We start from the raw sequence: 19869 nt of genomic DNA, 5'->3' as shown, positions 1-19869 counted from the left end.
AGAGTCAAAGCCAGGTTGTTCTTGAATTTGCACGCACACCGTAAAAGACCTGACCAAGATACTTCTATCATAAGTAAAACCCGAAGGCTTGAATTTATTCAAGCGGTGCTCCTTACTTATTTTGTGCACGACCACCAATATGAGTTTGTAGGACCAAAATTCGACTTTGCTACTTTGAGGAAACCTGCACTGCTCAGCACGCGGTGCATCCTGCGCCACACAGATACCTTCAAGTGTCTGTTGGATCCGGCAGAACGAACACCCTTCTGACCTGCAGGAAAAAAAGAACAGTTTGAAGCGGATCTGAACCGAATGCTGTTCTATGCATATTTTAAAAAAACCCAACAACTGAAAACTCGCAAACCTTCCTCTGTGGCACAGCGATTGTCGCTTTAAAGGATTTATCACACCCCTGACCACATCTGGTTCCTTCAGAGGCTGCTCTGGATGCAAAACAGATACGCTATGAAATAAAACCTACTTTACACCGTAATGTTGCTGCTATTTGTTAACATCTAGCTCTATTACTTTTTTTTTTTTTTAATTCAGTGTAACTTGCTGCACACTCAATGATAGACACTTGATGCAGTTTATTCAGCTCTTGTACTGCAGTTATTTCTTCTGCAAGTTGACCGATTTCAGCGGGTATCTGAACGCTGCCTCATTTCATCTGGGCCAACTATGAAATTTGGAAAGGAGCCAAGTAACCTCGAAAAAAGCACCAAAAAGAATTCATAGTTCTCACTGATGATAATACTTTTTATTAGAAAGAATTACAAAGTGCTTTCCATAGGATTCATTTAATACAGAGTTCTTAAGAAACATGATTTTTCCTTTTTATATGGACAGTTTCGATGTGATGATTTTTCAGTGCAAACAGGGTTCTCCAGGATTCTCTTACACGTAGAGCATCTTCTCTGTACACAGTAGTTCAAACATTTATGCATTTGGCGGGTGTGAAACAGTGCTGAAGAGTCCATCCTTTAAAAAATGGAGGTTATGTAAAAAGCTTTCAATATGTTACACTGACCAACAGGAATTACATCATTTGTCATTTAACACAGATTTAAGGGACATAATTCCTTCATACAGTCCTACACACAGATGCATAAAGGTGCTCTCAGGTCTCTCAAGAATAATAATCATATATAGTAATATAAATAACTATCAATTTTTTCTATATAGACAAAAGTGAAATTTTCTTTCTTTTAAAATGAACCTTCTGCTTTTTCGCTAGGGACATGCTTTGAACACTTTGTGCTTCCTCTGCCTTGGAAGTACACCTGGATGGAAGGAAGAACACAACGCAAGGACTGTTCATCCATTCCCCTCTCACTTTTGGCACACATTTACAACCAGATTTCTTTTCACACATATATGCATCATTTTCATGCATTCCATTTTCCACGCTTGATGTCTGATTCTATCCCAGTCCCCTTTTTTTTCCGTAACTCCTCTTTCCTTTCCTGCAAATGACAGGGAGATAGTACAGCAATAGCACAAAATTAGGGCAGACGATTCAGTGCAAATTCTTATATACAATGGAATGTATGAAACCAAACAGGCGAGGGCTATCTTCCATGCAACACATTATTTTTCTTTTTCATTGTCAGTCAACCAAACTCTATTAGGAGAGATATTTCTTCAGATTTTTAAAAATGAAAAACTTCTATGAAGGACGAGACGTAGTAAGTTACCCTTAAGAGAAACCATATAAAACATACACTGTACGCAGTCTTAGTCCAAAAGTTACCTTTCCCTAGAATATACGTATACAAACACGAACATCAAAAGAACAACTAAAATGACTTCATGAGTGAAAGTCATAGTTATGCACATAATAAAAGGTGACATGCAAATAAACAATTTCCTTACTGAACTTGTCAGTCACACCCTCGGCTCACTGCTCCCCATTCCTCATGCACGGAGCAAAATCACCACTTCAGGAAATACTACACGCCATCTCACAGCACAGTGTCTTTACACACGAGTACTACTGCAACAAGGACATCACAGAGACACTTCTTCCTACAGGAGGAAAGGAATTGGATGAGATCCTCTGAACAGTAACTTGACTGTGGGTAGAAAGGAAGGATTTTTTTTTTAATGATGAGATGCTTTTGTAGTACAGCCCTTATACAGGAGAAGAATACACATTATAACCCACCATTATTTCTATACAAATATGCAAAGGTGTAAACAGATGTTCTGCTTTCTAAGGGACCTGAAACAAACCCAAAGTTTGTCCCTAGGCACTTGTGAGTACAGAGCTCCTGCCTCTGAGTTCCGCCTGTACTTGCTGTTTGCTTTGGGACCTCCAGCTGCGAGTAACAAACCCCTGTCTCCAGGATCTGTCGTCAAACGTTTCCCTGCCATCGGCATAACTATTTAACTAGGTGCCAATCAACACAGGTTGCCATCTAAATGCACAACTGGGCCTCACTCCCACTCCCCTGCAGTCCTGCCCGTGCAGCAGAGCCTCTCGCATCCACAGCCAAGGTCACCTGAGGATCTGGAGAGGAGACCTGGCTCCTCAGCAGGTGACTACGCGTTTATTAGAAAAGCAGAGAGACGTGTCCACAGATGACATTTAGGCACATAGAGACTTTAAAGGAGCTGGGCCTTCATGTTCACTGCCCTAAGTAACAATTATTTCACAAATAGCAAAGTCTGTAAGGACTGGGGACGAGGGTCCTGGAAATAGAGCCCAGCAACCAACATGATCCATGAGGGCATCCAGGTGCAGGAGCAGGACCACAGAGAAGCCCCCCTTAACTTTAAAAGTCTCTGGATAAGACAGCATTTTCAACTAATCTACTGTTGATCTCTGCTAGTATAAAAATGTTTAGGAAAAAATTCACTGCAAAAAGGCTAAGTAGGTTTCTGTAAATTTCACATCTTCTATTACATTTCTTTAAGTAAATGTATAATTTCACTCTACCATAGGTGAAGTCAATTTTGGAATTAAGTTTCTTACTAAAAGTAATGTCCAGCAAATATTAAATTGATAGCCTATTTAGTAAAGATTCTATCTCATTTTACTGTTTTCCTTGAAATGAACACATTCAACTTGGAAATATTCAATACACCCCTGGTATGGCTCCTGGGGAGCCACAGTGAATTTTGCACCTACTCTTGAATGTATATATCCTATTTTCTGATCTGTGTTGCCCATGATATGCACCTATAGATATGCGCTTTTGTTGCCCAGCGCGGAAATGAATCAGTTAAGACTACTAAACAAAACGACCACCTGATCTTGCCTTGCATGAGGAAACAGGTCTGATTTGCTTATGTACGCAAAGCCTTTAGCTCGCGTTGGGTCCACACTGCAGCAAATTAGGGAAGCGTTAAGAGATCTGGCGTGACACCCCCTCTGGTTGCTCAGACACTTCACACGCAACCCAGGGGAAGCAGACAATATTCCAGCATTGCCGTCTGGAATGGCAACGCTCCAACGCTGCAGCTGTAACTACCTACAGAGTCCGTGAATTAACCAAATATTTACCTTCAGAAGGAGGGCTGCAGGAAAGAGCAAGTATAAAAAAAAAAAAAAAAAAAAAGAAAGAATAATAGCAGCAGGAGTCGAGTACATTTCCAAAACGATAGCAGAGCTACGTTAGACCATTTGGCCAATATAGGACAGCAATTCCTCCTGAGCAACAGCTGAAGCCTTGTGTGAAGTCACTAGTATCAGTATAAAAGCATTTTGCTGGCAAAGCAGGTTTCCTGGGGGAAAGCTTGCTACAAACTACACTAACCAAAGATGCTTTCAGTGTCGGGAAGTTGTATTCACCTTACGAACGTTTGTCATGGTAGGTTTGTTAGCACACCTCCCTTGTGCAGATTTAGCTTTTCAGCAAAAAACTAGCAAATTATGCAGACTCAGGGAACAAACAGCACACAAGGCCCCCCCCAACAGTGAAACAGGACACTCAAATCAAGTGTCCTCTTAAAAACAGACAGGAAATTTTCACTGTACAAAGCAAGAACGTTAGGGGGGTGAGGAGGGTGGGAACAAAAAGCCAGTCCTTGGACTAAGGCCCCAGAGAGTGCAGAAAACAGTACATTGGACACCATTATATTAAAAACATACATTTTTTTGCCCTTTAAAAACATAGCTGACTTTTCTTAGAATGCATAATTTTAAACGTTTTAAGTTCAGCGAAATGCAATTTGAAGCATTGCAGTTTTTGATATGCCACCCATTTACTTAAACACATAAAACCACTGACATAGTGACAGTGTCGAAATACATAATCCCAACAGCATCTATAAAATTTTACTGTTGTACATAAATAATGACAAGGCACAGAACAGCAACCAGTCCAAGAGCTTGTAGGCCAAGAAACCAGAGCATAACCCAGAAGAATATAATTATTACAGGTTCTACTATCCGTTCTCCAAAGTACATCCTTGTGAAGCCTATTCTGATAAGGCTTTTGTTTAGTTCGCCGAAGAGAGTCCCCATCTTTTTATAGTCATCTATTACAGGTTCCGCGGTGTGGTTTCTTTGTTCTTGCTGGACCTGCAGGCAGATGACAAAATTAGGAAATACATTGTACAATTGGCTCTTATCACTGTAATTCTGAACAAGCCACAGCTGTTTCTATTCGAATGCATAAAAATAAGATACAAATGCAATAAAGCTACTCCTAAAATCAAGAAACTGAAAACGTTACGTAGCTTTTGACTTTGGTACAACGTTAAGGATGACCCTCACTTGTCCAAATGTGGGACATCTGAAGAGATGGCACAAACAAATGACAGCCTGTCTCCCCTCCAGATGCCGCTCTAGAAGGGTAAAGCTCTCTATGTAGGTCATACATCTTACCTGTCTCTGCAATATGGATGACAGGGCAACCAAAACGGAATGCGATGCCTGTGATTTCAGGGAGGGGATTTGACTGAAGTAGATTTGTTATCAATTATTTCCAGAATATCTTCAGAACCACAAGAATGACACAAAACTATTAAGCGCAAACCATAGTATTTCACACCAAAGCACAGGGAACTGCAGGGCTACTATCACCACTGACAGAGGGGCCCTGCATTCGACCAGGAAGAAGGCAAACATCTACCCTGATGTTGGCGTAGAAAGCTGTGAAAGGCAGGCAAAGGAAGACAGACCCAAGGACCACACAGACGCAAAGTGGTGGTACGAAGCAGCAAAGGGGAGGGGAAACAAGTTCTGCACTTTTCCCAAAAAGAAAAACAATGGGGCAAATGCATAGGAGAGCAGAATCACATCTTTAGATGAAGATGCCATGTTTGAATATCACTGCAGAAAACACGCGCCTCTTTCAACATGCAAACTGTAACTGGATTAGAGCTTGAGATCCCATCCCTCCTTCCCCAGTGTCCGGAGATCCTTCACACAAAAGCTCATTGCCTTGTGTTTCGGTATGACAGGGTGAACACGCTTTCAAGAGGATGAACGTGAATTTTCTAATCCTTCCACTAGGCAGCAATGAAAACACGTGCTCATCAATATTTCAGTCAACTGATCGATAGGGTCCAACAAATTGCCTGCAAACTCGAGGTGCAATTAGTCTGCTCCTGGATTCAAAGCAAACACGTATCTTTAGTTCTGTCTTCAAGGATGAAAGCTATTCCGCGCCCCTGGTTGCACAGGATGGTCTCGGTGGAGAAACAAAAGTTCCCTCCCACAGATGTGCCAGACTCTATACTAGATATCAAGTAATAAAGTGAATCCCCATTCCCACAGAAAAACACCCAGGAAAGACCAAAGGAAGCTAATATTTTTTTTTTAGGCCACGATACAGAACCTTCTGAGTGAAGGGAGGTTAGGTAACGCACCACAGCTGCTACTGAAAACCCCCCAACAAATCCCCTACAGTCCCTCAGCCCCATGTGCTCGGGTACGTTTTTTATTTGCTTATTCAGAAAGATTTTGGTTACTGAATCCCAGAAAGGGAGGGGCGCAGGAAGCCTGAAGAGCAATGAATATTGTATTCAATTTTTCCACAGTTCTACAAAGAAGCCTGAACGTGGAGAACTGCAGTGCCGGAGGTTACATACGGACACCCACCGCCCCCTCTGTTTCCAGCCCACTTCTCAGCCCAGGTCATTTTCTCCACCTCGCTGGATATGGAAACCCCAGTTTTCAGCATTTTTGCTTTAACTGTGCTTTATTTAATCCAAATAAATGTTGACTCCTCTTTAATACCCGTGTTTCAGGATTAGTCTTTTCAAGAAGGGCAGTCCCGCCCTGGGAACACAGCGTCATTACAGGAACTCTCACCCCTCTATTCCCAAAAAGCACAAGGAGACAAACATGCCATTAGCCTAAGTGGCATGTTGATCACAACAATTAGGGACAAGAAAAAGGGTATGCCGAGAAGGGGAAATACATTTATTTGCTTCCTGCAGGCAGAGATCACCAGGAACACGTGCCTACAGGATGACGGTGGAGGGGATGAGAGACCACTTCTGAGAGAAACAGCGTGTGCAGGAGGAATCTCTGTGTCTTCTAACAAAGTAGCTTAGGCTTTGAGCCAGGGGCCAGCACAAGCAGGAGAGGGAAAACAACCTAATTGCTGCTTTGCCTCTGGATTATTAGTGGTACTCAGGAAGGTGCTGGAAGCCTTCGCACAGGGCAAGGGGAGGGCAGCACTTGCAAGGAGGCCACCAGCGGGCACGCTTCCACGAGCTCCATCTCACCAGCCCAGCGAAGCACGATGGACAGTATGTGCCCACATTGATGTCTCTCCTGGTACGGGGCAGCTGTAGGACACGGGATTTCCCTAGCAGCCCCCTTCTGCTTCGGTAAACTAACAGCAAGATGCTGCACAGCAGGCTACAGAATAAATGTCACCTTACATAGGCTGTCCAGGTATTATTTTTTTTTAAAGCAAATCTTTATCTCACCCTCTCCTTCTCAAACAAGGGTAGATTCATAAATCCCTACAGCAATTTCACACAGAGACTGACAAGTGTGTGTTTAATTACAAAAGAAACGTCTTTTTTTTCCAAAATATTTTGGAGACCTTACAAAGCCTTTCAGAATCATCATGGAAATTCTCAAATTTTCAAAGTCTGCTTCAGTTAATTCGGGCCAAGTACGTCTTGCTTCAGGCAACTCGTCAAAAAACAAGTGAAGTTGAAAACAGATGATGAGCCATAAAACACAGATGGCATATTTTTCTTTAATATTGCATCATGTTTCACATGCTGGACAAATATGTTTCTTCAAAGGTATAGCTGAAATAGAACCATTAGGGCAAACACCAGTAGCGTTACAATACCCCAAATTGCTAAAAAATATTAAATAAGCTTTAATATCGCAGCTAGATGTTCTCTCACTAATTTTCAGGGTGACAGTAAAATGGCATACAGTCCCACATGTGTGCCAGTAGCTCTCAAACCATATCCTTAGAACTAAATACTCCCTCCCCCCCCTCCAAGTACTTTTCCAAACATTGTAAGAAATTGGCTATCTTCAGCAAGCATACAGTTCCCAGCTGACTCTTAATTTCCACAGGATTATTTCCATACTAAATCTTCCTGAATCGGCCTGAAGCGAGACAGAAACTACTGTGACAGAAAAAAAATGCGAAAAGAGGAATGTACCCATTCTGAGCTCCCCTCCCCAACAAAACAGAACTTCCTCATTTAAAAGCAAAAGAAGTTTCTGTTTCAAAATTGCTAGTTACAAAACCAACGCCCCAGCCTTGGCTTCATAACTTTTGAGAGTTTTTTTTGTGTATCAAGAGGGAGCAGAGGGAATTTCTTGACCCACACCAGCCCCAGAAAAAGCATGATTTCCAAGCCTTTACAGCAGCTCTCCTCACCGCTAACACGGGCTTTGTGGGGGGCACCCCCACACCTCATTTGCCACAACTCGGGAACATAAGAGATGTCTACTTCATCTGCAGTAATTTGTTTGCCTTTCCTCGCTCTTTGAAAGACAGGAGCGATGAAGAAATTCAGAGGGACAATGGAGAGCATTTGTTTCCTAACCTAATGTTTCTTATCAAATTGCTGTAATGAATTACTCCTTACCATAATTTAAATTAATTTTAAATCTAAGTGATTTTATTTCAGCCATACTGGGATTATCAATGCCCTTAAAGCAAATTACACTAGCAGATTCCTTTATACAGATGTACAGCCACTATGCATAACTTCATTGCCTCAATTTCCATTTTTATTTTATATTACTTAAATGCCTTCATATAGTGTAACAATTATTTTTTCATTAAAAAGATATTTCATAGAATCGTAGAATAGTTTGGGTTGGAAGGGACCTTTAAAGATCATCTAGGCCAACCCAACTGCAATGAACAGGGACATCTACCAGATCAGGTTGCTCAAAGCCCCATCCAAACTGACCTTGAATGTTTTCAGGGATGGGGCATCTACCACCTCTCTGGGCAACATGTTACAGCATTTCACCACCCTCATTGTAAAAAATTTCTTCTTTATGTCTAGTGTAAATCTACCCTGTTTTAATTTAAAACCGTTACCCCTCAACCTATCAGTACACTCCCTGATACAGAGTCCCTCCCCATCTCTCCTGTAGGCACTGGAAGGCGCAATAAGGTCTCCCTGGAGCCTTCTCTTCTCCAGGCTGAACAACCCCAGCTCTCTCAGCCTGTCCTCATAGGAGAGGTGCTCCAGCCTTCTGATCATCAATCTTCGTGGCCCTTCTCCAGACTCACTCCAACAGGTCAACATCATTCTTATGTTGGGGGCTCCAGACACGGACACAGTATTCCACACTTAATTTCATATTTGGTTTCTATTTTTTAAAGTGTCTCATCTGTCCCGTTGCTCAGCACGTATGCACTATGTTCTTCACAAGCCTACTGCAGAACCTGAGGGTTCCCATCAAGCACCCCATTTTCTCGTGCTTTTTCAGATGTTTGGTAAGATTTCCGTCCCTATTCAAAAGGGCATATTTTCATCAGCAAAGCTGTTGTCTGCTGTCTCCCACTGTTTACTGGCAGAAAGTCAGAACCTGAAGATCCAAACTCTAAAAAACTTTACTACGGAAACTTCGTAACCAAATTTACCCAGCTGTTATGGCCAAATGGCTTTGGGGCTTGGATGCCTTAAGTGGAACCATGACATACTCTGTCAGATGCAAGATGCCATAAAAGGACCTTTTTTCAAAATTAAAGTCTCCGAGGAGGTTGCAGAGGAGGTAGTTAAGTGCAAGTTCTGTCCACTTCTAGCACAGCTGGTGCTCCTGTGTCCCTGAAGTGCTTCTGAAAAAAAAGTCCCACGTAATTGAATGTTTTCCTAGACTAGCTTTAAAACATTACTGAAGGTAAAGTCAACTCAGCCTACTGAACCCAACGAACACCCGGTTGTGGCTTTTTACCAGTTATGTTTGTCATCAACATAACACACAAAATTACGTGTGTTCTGACCACTAACTACCTTTGCTTATGGCAAACTTCCACCACATTTGCTCAAATTCACTGCTGCCTAAATTCAGGAAAGCACTCGGTAAATCACAATCAGAGGCTACTTCTTGCTTATGCCCTTCCCATCAAGGGTGTTTTGACTACACAGAGAAACACAAGAACTCATCAAAACATACCTCCCACAAAGAAGCCATCTTTGCAGTGATTCACACAGTACTTCCTAGGAGAGGATAAGGTTAGCACAGAACTTTCCACCATCATTTAAGGCTAATCCCTGTCTGCACCTTCTAAATGTAATGTAGCCAGTCCGAGGTCTTTTCCCTTCAAATTGCTGGGAGCACACAATTCCTGCCCCTGACCATTTACAGATCACACCAAATAACTTTGCCAAGGCCTCAGAGGGTGCAGAACACAGATGGATGTGAAGGGGAGATGAAACTACCCAACTTGCTGGGGAAGTTAATTTCTTGTTGCTAAACAAAGATAGCAGAGAAGCAGAGATTTGGCATTTCTTTTTTCTGCTATCAGCAACGCTAGCTCACTCAAGGACAGTATCAGCGATGTCCTTACACAAAGGCTAGATGTCCTTACACAGCGTGGCCAACAAGCTCTGCCTGGAAGTCCCTGCAGCTTCTCCTAGGGGCACGGCATGGCCACTGCTGCAGCATTTTCCTTGCCAAACGATGTAGCCCAGTGCCCAATCTCAGGGCACCCCACACTTGCAGGACGCAGTGGATTTGCCGGCCACACGACAAACTACTGCAACACCTATGTGCCGGTGAATCTCTGTGTGCTCAGGGCTGCTGTCCCCACCAGAACAACCTGGGCCTCACAGGGCTCATCCCTGGAATGAAGAAAGTGGTCTGAAAGGAGCGACTCAAGCAGCTCCTGGAAGAAAGAGAGTCCTGCTTCATCACATGTGCCCCCGCTGCAAAGCTAGCGTGATGGGTGAGGTGCTATGGGGCCACTAGGACAGGCAGCCATCAGCTGGATGACTTGTCTGGGAGGACCACAAACTGAACAGCTCTGAAGTGACCGCAACATTTCTCAGTCCTGCAATCCCACCAGCTGTGAGGAGAACAGGAGTAGTTACAGTTCTGCCTTCCAGGCGTTTCACCTCCTGAAGCAGCAGCTTGGTCCTGAGTTTTCCGCACTTACCCTAAGGAACTTGAGACTGTTTGTTTGGTTTTAGATTTTTTCATGTGCGTGGAAAAACAAAATCCCAAGTAACTGACTTGAGTGAAATAACTGGATGAAGTTCAAAAGCCTTCATTCTGTGGGAGGAGAGAGGGGGTGAACATAAGCAACCTGCTTCACCTGAAGATTCAGGATAAAAAAAAAAAAATAATTCCATTCGACTACTCTGAAGGGACAAGATTCTTCAAAACAAACCAAACAACATCTCTCTTCCAATTTTTCTTGATTAATAAATTGAAGAAACCCCAGCAGTGTTCTGTTGCTCAGACAACTTGAAAAATTCCCACCCCACACTCAACTTGACAACAGCACCAGGCTGACCGTTTCTCTTTTCTTGCATCAGCTGCCCCAAAGGGGCATTACACAAATGTGAACTGCAGCAATGAAGGAGAAAAGTCCAATGGATTGAGAAGATAATTGCTCTCCATGTAAAAGCTTGTGATTTTAGAGTAAAAAAAAAAAAATAAAATAGCTGGTGGACAAAGGCAGCAAAGAGAGAGAGGAGTAGGAAACGCTTATCCACAAAATTAATCTCCACCACAGAAAAGCAGCAATGTCTCCAAATTGTAGCATGCCTCAGATCACAGTTGGTCACATTTACAGTTATGAAAGAAATAAAAAGAGACAGCATATTTAAGAGAATTATTTCCATGTCAGATAGGAAAGAAACCTCTCGAGTTTAGTAGCAAACGTGTTTAACAACATCTAAATGAAACGTTAAGAAAAAGCGTAATATAGAAATGCAGGGATATCACATTTACATACCCACCCGCACATTTTCCTTTTTTTTTTCCCTCAAGTAAAAAGTTTCCTCTGCAGTATTTAACGGCTCACTATCTATTTTACTCCAGTCAGGGTTATTTTTACTGCAGGGAACAGGTGGTGTATCTGATAGCTGAAGCCCATAGACACTTAAATGTCAAAAAAGCCACTGACATGTGACTTTAAGAACAGGCTTACTTACTGAAAAATACGTCTATATTTTTGAAAGCTGGAGCATTAACGTTCAGAAGAGAGAGTCTCACAAAGTTATCTCTTTTTAGGGGATGCAAACTAAAACTGAAAACACTTCAAGCTCAATCTTACAGAAAAATATGAGAAGAAAGTGAGCAGATGACAGAGACCAAGACGGAAGAAGCCGCAAGTTCCCTCCCCTCCAAAATAAGAGGCCAACTTCTGCTGGGTGCAGACGGGGACACAGCTACAGATATTCGATGGTTAGGTAGCCAGCAGTGTAAGTCCCGGAGGAACGAATTACCTGGTCTTGCCGGTGCTCAGCCATCCGACCGGCCGGCGTATGGCCACGGAGAGGCTTTGGAGAGTTGCAGCCAACAGCAAGTTCCCAGGTGGTGGCCTCCCCTTTCTGGGAGCCACAGCCTCACGCGCTGCCGGGTGCCAGCGGCAACCCCGAGACACACGGGCTGGCCGGGTGCAGCCTCTCTGCCTCCTACTCCTCCACGCATGCAAACTAGATGGTTTCGTTACTAGTAACACCTGGCACGTGACTAGGATCTCACCCTGCTTTCTCATACTTAAAAAAAGATTTCTTATGTTTAATTAAAAGAAAGTGAAGTTTGCCCAAGAAAGGCAAATTGGAAATTTTTCTGATTTTCTTCCTCTTCTGCTATAGCAGGAGGGAAGGGTATCCCTTCGCATCCTTTGCTAGCTGTGAAACTAACGATTTGACCTTGTAAATGTAAGCAGTAAAAAGATCTTGACACTCAGCCAACTAACTATTAAGACAACAAAATTAATTTGAACTGTCTGGAGAAAAAAAAAACAAAGCCCAAACAAAACAGGTTCATTTCCCTAGGCTAATTTAAATCTGGTATTTAAATATGAGAAGACTGATAGATTAGGAAGTGAGAGGAAAAAAAATAAATCATACCTCACTTCCAGATGAAAAACAAGACAGAGAGAAACTAAGTTTAACTTAGTTAAAGCGGGGGGGGGGAAGAAGAAAATGCAAGAAAACTAGAAAAATTCTTACTACCAAAAGTACTTTACAACAGCTGCCAATAAAAATGACATTCTTAAAGGGAGTTTAAAAAAAAAAATAAAATAAATCACAAACCAAAGATTGGGTTAAGGTTCGTTTTATAGCAAGAATCTAGATGCCATCTATAAAATAGAAACAAGATGTTTCTATAGAAACAAGCAACAACATAAGAAAAGCAACTGCACCGTATTCGCTTCAGTCAGCTTTTACAGCAACTCCACTTCAGCATCAACAGTTGCTGAAACCAACTCTGAAATACCAGAGGCAGTTTTGCGTTAAGGAGTTGAAAACGCTTTTACAGATCCTGAGCTTGTGCCTGGGCAGAGCGGAGGCGGCTTCAGGAGCAACAGAGGCTTCCCTCGACAAACTGGGTTTGAGTCCCATCATTTCAGGAGGAAGTTTCCCCACTAATACGGCACCAGATGAGAGTGTCACCGACAAGAACCCAGCCCGGATGGGTGGGAGGGAGAGGAACCCTTCCTGCCCCCATGCTAAGAACTGCTGCCTCCCTCCCTGTTTTAGGCTGCTCTCTGCACTCTTCCTGATGCTCCTACTACTGCCCCTTTCACTCAATCCCAGCCGTGCTGCAATTTTACATAGAGACTAGATTAAAAGCAATTTCTAAACCATCTTTTCCTTACACCTGCAACACGTAATTTCCACAGGATTTTGTTTATCGCTGTTCTCCTACTAAAACTGGTCAGCTTGACCCAGCCAAAGGTTTGCAATCCACCGTGGTATCAAGGCACTGGCTTGCTGAAAAGCAACAAACAGCTGTTAATTTTGCCTTTTAAGGAGAAGAAATTTCTATTTGCTTCTATCTCCAGAATACTTTTTTTCCTTTAAGGAAAAGGGATCTTCCCATTATTCAAGCAAAGCATGCTGTCCTATCTATTGCAGGTGCTACAGCTACGTCTGAAGGGGTTTTATTGTTTTTCTTCACATGCTGTCAAGCCTCAGAAAACCCACTACAACTTTTTAGAAAGTTGTTATCACTTATTACTGAACATCTGCAGCAGAGTTAAATCATTTGTAGAGCCAGAACAAATTTGGGATTAAGCCCTCCCTTGTCAGGTACTACTATTTTCAGTTCAGGCACAAATCCCAACAACTGCAAGCAGGAGAAACCTACAATTTTCAGATTATCTCAGTGTGGAATAAATTTGAAATAGGTCTCTAGCCTTAGGCACCACAGTTTCCACACATACCATATACTTTAAAACATTCTTGGCCTCTACTGACTTACGACTGAAATGGTATGGTTCCAGGCAACACGGCACACATCCATCCTACAGTCCAATGAACGAACAATGAAACATTTACATGAGGGATACCACAAGGCTGTTAATATTATCCTCTAGTTTTGTTTCTGCTCATTCTTTCCATACTGGAGAAATACTAGTGATAATGGAAACTTTTTCCAAAAGTTCAGGACTTGAACTTAGCTAAGACACCCATACCTCTTCAACATAACTCTCAATGGGCGACACCAAAAACCTTTTGTAATAGCTTCTCTAAATTTGAATCCATCTACTACAAGATAAAATACTCCACTTCTAGCAATAAAACACTGCTCAAAACAGTAATAAAACATCCTAAAGGGTTACAAACAAAGGTGACTGTCTAAGCTAATTTATCTACTTGCGAATACATGTATTGCATTAACTCTGCATTTAGACATTTTCTAGGAGAAGTGTTGGTTCTAGCTCAGCTGTCAGATAGCACTTTGGATTCTACGTATCCCAAACCAGCGTGAGATGGAGAGGTCCTGGCCTCACTGGGGCAACTGGGAATTTTGCCATTGCCTTCAACTGAGATTACAAGAGCCTACACCCCATTACAGCCCAGACAGACAATTTACAGAGCAGAGCCACAGCTTTCAGGAACTCTGTCTGCTGTTAACACAGCGCGGCCTCAAAGTCCCTATGGATGGAGCGGGTGCTGTGTCTCCTGCTCGCACCACCTCATGCCCTCCTGTAACGTGGGGCTTTTGCCTCCTTTTATTACTATGCGCTCACATGCGTTCCACCTTTCCATTCTTATTTCGTGGTTTAATTTATAGGTGTCGATGAGATTTAGACTGCAGTAATATGACAAAGGCTAACCTATTTTAGAAAGCGGGTTAGGGAAGGAGATTTGAGGGCCTTAACTCTAGCGACATTGAAACTACAGGACAACTTGTGGGCCTGACTAATAACCATCAACAGTTAGGAAAAAAATCACGAGGTCGCAGGGTGAAGCGGCAACTTACTCCCATGGCTTCAGGAGCAGATGAATCTTTCGGTGCCTTCACATACCACTTGTGAACAGCAGCAACGCGACACAAGGGAGGTGGAAGAAACTACCCAGGTTCTGCAGCGCTTCGAAGACTAAAGTAAGGGTAATTATTCCCATCTTTGCACGCAAACCTACGAAGGATGTTAATCGCACTATCACCCAGTTCAGCTTTTAAATCTAACCACTGAAGCAGGTAATTCTACGGTCTGTTGCAATAGTGAATTCCAAGGGCTATGTATAGCATTTAGTAACAGATCCTTCTATTCTTTTAAAAATGTACCTGTCAGTAATTTCATTAAGCATGTCCTCGCTAACAAAATAATAGGCTTCAATAGAAAATTAAAGACAGATGGTTTGGCATTAAATAAATGGGTTTATTTCCTACCAAATACTATCTTTTAAAAAAAGATTCTTAGAGGGTGTAATCATTATTATTTACATCCTGCTTGCCAGGAATGTATTATTTTAGCATTATGTTACTAGGTATGATGTTACACAAACTAAGTTTATTTTGGAGGAAATGGGGAAAAAAACAAATCACACCCAGGCTACCAGCCCCAGATCCTCACCTAAAACAAAAGCTCTCAGAAAAGGCCAAAGGATTTGCACTCACACGGGCTTTACTTTACACCGGCTGAGAGAAGTAAGAGTGTACACTGCCATAAAAGCAGATTTTGACCCATTTCTTTTGCATGGCACATAACATGAAGGCGGCACCCACATGTATACTTCAGAAGAGAACGCGAAACAGGGAAGCACAGGCACAAGCAATTACATTACCAGCACAAACACCCTCAGCAAACACAGCAGCAAGGCCAGGCCTCCACGAGGGACGCCAGGTGAGCACCCAGCCTGGAAACAGCATTCCTGCCCGCTGGAATGGCAGGGTTCAGCAAGAGCTCCTCCATGAGAGCATAAGGGCAGGGGAATCCATTATTTAGAGAGAAATCTGGACACATACATGAAAGCAAAAAAAGCGACAGCACATGACGAGGCTCGATGATCCAGGAGCCCTCCCAAATCAAGCTACGTGTCTGTGCTTCTCTTCAACAAGAGAATCTGGGACTTTTCTGTCAAAGCTTGCAGCAAGTGTATGTACTGCTAAACCCTCACCTAGCTTTCCTCTTCCCTACACATTGAAATAAAATACTCCTATTTATTCATCAAATCATGGTTATTTACATATATATTCACATTCTAGATGTATATTAAATAAAGGCAACTGATATTCCTTATTTCCAAACCTAGTTTATTATCTGTCCAGCTGCTGGCACCTCAGTATGCAGAAAAAATACTCCACACTATAACAGTGAAACATTTCCCATAAACAGGAAGGATTATTTCTTTCTTTTCTCACGGTCCGTTTAATATTTCTGCCTCGCTATCCTAACGTTATGCCCCAACTTGTCAGAAAGGGCCACGATCACTACCTGTGCCCAAGAAGAGTGGGAAGACAGTTTCTCTGCCAAGCGTGCCAGTGGCCACCCAAGAGGCACCTTTACCAACTTCATTTTAAAATGCATTTAGGCAACATTGGAAAGCAGTTCCTCAGCCCGCACCATCCCCTGAAAGCACACTGACGCACTCGCCACCGAGAGGGAAGCAGTGGGAACCTGCAGGGAGCGAGGAGTTACAACCAGTTTGAGAGCAGCAACATCTGAGATGACCTGATGCCACTTTTTTCACCTCTCTTTTCAGGGAAGGAAGACAGCAGCCAGAACCAGGAAATATTTCAGACTTCTCCTCCCGCAATATCCCGCAACAGGGCTTGTGGACACTAAGTAGGGAACTGCTGCACCTCTCAGAGCATCTGGCCTTACCCTACATTCAGGTAGGTGTCCTGCACTGCACAATTTTTTTTTAGAAAAAGGGACAAGGTAAATGCACTGACTTACATAAATGGTCACCAAGTGAATTCTCAAGTAGCAGCGTCTTTCAGAAGTGGCCTGCTCCTAGCTGTAATGTCAGGCAAGTACTACCAGACACTTGCAAATATTTAGCTATTCTAGCTGTGAAAGGGCTCCCTTATGGTTGAGTGCACTCAGGACTGTCTTGTAAGATTTTTCAACAGAAATAATTAACAACTTAAACAAATCTGGAAATTGCTTTGGGATGTACTCCAGCAGCTCTGTTTGCCCCTGTGCAATTATCAGTGCTAGTGCATTTCTCTTACTTAACCGCTCAAGGCATTCAGAGGGGATCGTTACATTGGAGTATCGAATACGAAGAAGGTTGTGTTCTTTTTCTCTTTAAATGAAACATCAATAAAGGTGCATTACGAGCACTGCCTTTGTCTGAGCGCGGGCGCAAGATGCTGCCTGCAAAACAAAGAGCGCGTGGAAAGCCATTTCGCAATTAACAACAGAGAAATGTACGCGGCCCCTTTCATTTTTTCATTTCCTAAGCAAGAAGCCCGCTTCCACCCACCGTGCCACCAACCCGCGTGCCCTGGAGAAGGCGGACAGGTTAAAATACGAGTTGGGTTTGTTTTTTTTTTTTTTTTTTCTCCTCCTCCGACTGCGATACATTCTGCTCCATAAGTAACAAAGAGACTGAAAGCTTAAAACATTGAGGCGGACAAGGGTAAGTCTTTAGAAGAAAGGGAATCCCGGGGGCGGCCCACAGCAACCCATTACTTCCAGCGCGGATGCTGCGCGGGGACCACCCCTGGACACCGGCTCCCACCCCCTTCCACGCGGGATAAGCGTCTCGGAGGGAAGCACGGGGGAGGGGGGGGAAGGATACCCCAGCATCACCCAGGGGCAACCCCACGACCCCCGGGAGGAGGGGGAAGCGCCACGGAAGATGAATCAAAACGGCGTTTAGGGTTTATCCCTTGCCCGACGGCAGCCCCGGGGATGGGGCGGGACGCCGGCGGGGAGGGTGGGGGGGGCGCCCCCCCCACCCTCCCCGCCGGCGTCCCGCCCCATCCCCGGGGCTGCCGTCCCGCTTTCCCAGACCCACCGACACCCACCTGCTCCTCCGGTCGCCGCCGGTACCGGGCGGAGGCCGCCTCCCCCGCTTCCCGCTCGCATTCCCCGAGCGGCGAGGGCGGCGGCGGCAGCAGCAGCAGCTCCGCCGCCGAGCCCATGGCTCCCTCTCTCCCTCTCTCCTCCCCGCCGCTACCGCCTCGGCGGGGCGGGACCGTCACGGGGTGCCGGGGAGCGGCGGGAGGGCGGGGAGCCGGAGGAGGAGGCGGCCCCTGGCACCGGGGATGTGGGGGCCCCGGGGAGGGAAGGAGGGAGGGAGGGAGGAGGATGCGACTGCTGGGCGACCGCCCCAAAGCGGGAGCCACCGAGAGCCTTCAGCTGGAGAACGGCTTGCTGCTAATTAAAGCACCCCCAACCCCATTTCTCAACCTTTTATTAACACCAGGTGTTGCTGAAGCGTTAACGTTAGCACCGCTCCCCGCCGGTGTGTCCCTGGGGAGGAATGCCTGGCTGGCAGCCTCTTGGCAGGACGAGATGTAGCATTTGCCCGTTCTTCCCTAGGGAAAGAGAAAACACTGGCCTCGCTCTTCTGAACCTGTCTGAATCTTGTCCTCTTTTTTTTTAAAAACGAGCTAACGCAAACGAGGAAGAAGGAAATGTAACAGCAAACCCAGAAGATAAGGCTTAGCGTCCAGCAAAGCTCTTGGGGCAGGGTATGGAGGGCTGAAATGCCAATGAAGATGTGCCACCACTCAGCGGTGTGACTGGCTCCCGCTCCCCGTGGTGGTGCCACTGTTCCTCTGCAGAGAGAGAATCATAGAATTATTTAGGTTAGAAGAGACCGTTCAGATCATTGAGTCCAACCGTTAAGCTAGCACTGCCAAGTCCACCACTAAACCATGTCCCTCAGCACCGGATCTACGCGTCTTTTAAACACCTCCAGGGATGGTGACTCAACCACTTCCCTGGGCAGCCTGTTCCGATGCTTGACAACCCTTTCGGTGAAAAATTTTTTCCTAATATCCAGTCTAAACCTCCCCTGATGCAACTTGAGGCTGTTTCTTCTCATTCTATCACTTGTTACTTGGGAGAAGAGCCCGATCCCCACCTCACTACAACCTCCTTTCAGGTACTTGTAGAGAGGCCTCGCTTCTGCCAGCCCTGCGTGTGTTATCAATGCTGGCCACCCCAGTACAGCACAGCGAGGAATGGGCCTGAAAGTGCAGCTGGATTTCAGTGTGTGGCATTCCCGAGCCGTGGTGGAGCTGCTGGTGCATCTGTTCTCCTCATCCAGAAGCCAGGTGGTGCATTAATTATGGTGGGTCTGCATGGCTCAGTTCTGCTTCCACGGGTTGGAGGCACTAACAGGTTGTGTGACTGTAGGATTCTGTGGAAAACAGACATTCAGATGAATTTTATATGGCCTTCTGGGGCCGAGGGCCAGCTCAGGGGCAGCTGGGACAGGACACTGTCACTGCCTGCCTTGCTGTGCTCGGCTGCGGCTCCCCTTCCTGACAAAGCAGCTGGTCGCGGCAGCTCCCCGAGGTGCAGGGTGGCCAAGAGCAGTTTGCCCTGAGGACTTGACTAATTACTTGCCCAGAGTTCTGGTCCATCATGCATTTGTTAGTTGGGTTTCTTAGGAACGGGGACATTCTTGGAGGAACATCAAAGTGTTGAAACAGTGCATAAACCATTGCAAATCCTGCTGGCATGGGGAAATACTGGACACCACAGAGAAAAATCCTGTGGAATTCACCACCGAGGGCCGTGGTGTTACATCTCTGTGCACAATGTGACTGCTCAGCAGCAGCTCTGTAAAACACCCCCGAGGCTCTCTGCTCCTCAGGTGATTTGTGAACAAATGAAGAGTCACACATAGTACTGACATTCAGTAAACTCTCTCTGGAAAAAAGGTCTTAAATAAAGCACTGATTAGGTGTACCTTTCAGTGAGCTTTTTAGGACACTTAAATCCATAAACCTTGGCTGGTTTGTGGATCACAAAAACGTGTATGAGAGTTAGGGTTTTTTAAGAACAAGTTGATGCTGAGGCCACCATTGTTCTTTACAGC

General features: G+C 44.5%; 1 protein-coding gene across 1 annotated transcript; it reads right to left on the bottom strand.

Moving 5' to 3' along the window:
- Window positions 1-738: 738 nt before the first annotated feature.
- FAM241A (family with sequence similarity 241 member A) lies at window positions 739-18008 on the bottom strand. Its single transcript, XM_054203349.1, has 2 exons — window positions 17843-18008; window positions 739-4528 (listed from the first exon to the last, which is right to left on the bottom strand). The coding sequence occupies exons 1-2, from the start codon at window positions 17957-17959 to the stop codon at window positions 4283-4285; spliced, it is 363 nt and encodes a 120-aa protein (XP_054059324.1). The 5' UTR covers window positions 17960-18008; the 3' UTR covers window positions 739-4282.
- Between the last annotated feature and the right edge of the window lie 1861 nt (window positions 18009-19869).

Source organism: Rissa tridactyla, chromosome 5 (assembly GCF_028500815.1).
Source record: "Rissa tridactyla isolate bRisTri1 chromosome 5, bRisTri1.patW.cur.20221130, whole genome shotgun sequence".
Lineage (NCBI taxonomy): Eukaryota > Metazoa > Chordata > Aves > Charadriiformes > Laridae > Rissa > Rissa tridactyla.
The sequence above is the reverse complement of the archived record's forward strand: the minus strand, read 5'-3'. Positions and strand labels throughout refer to the sequence as shown.

What these genes read in the sequence shown, in the direction of transcription:
- FAM241A (XM_054203349.1), bottom strand. Translation starts at nt 17,959, where the DNA reads ATGGGCTCGGCGGCGGAGCTGCTGCTGCTGCCGCCGCCGCCCTCGCCG. An exon ending in GGCGGCGACCGGAGGAGCAG is followed by an intron (nt 4,529 to 17,842) that starts GTGGGTGTCGGT and finishes ATCTGCCTGCAG; the next exon opens with GTCCAGCAAGAACAAAGAAA.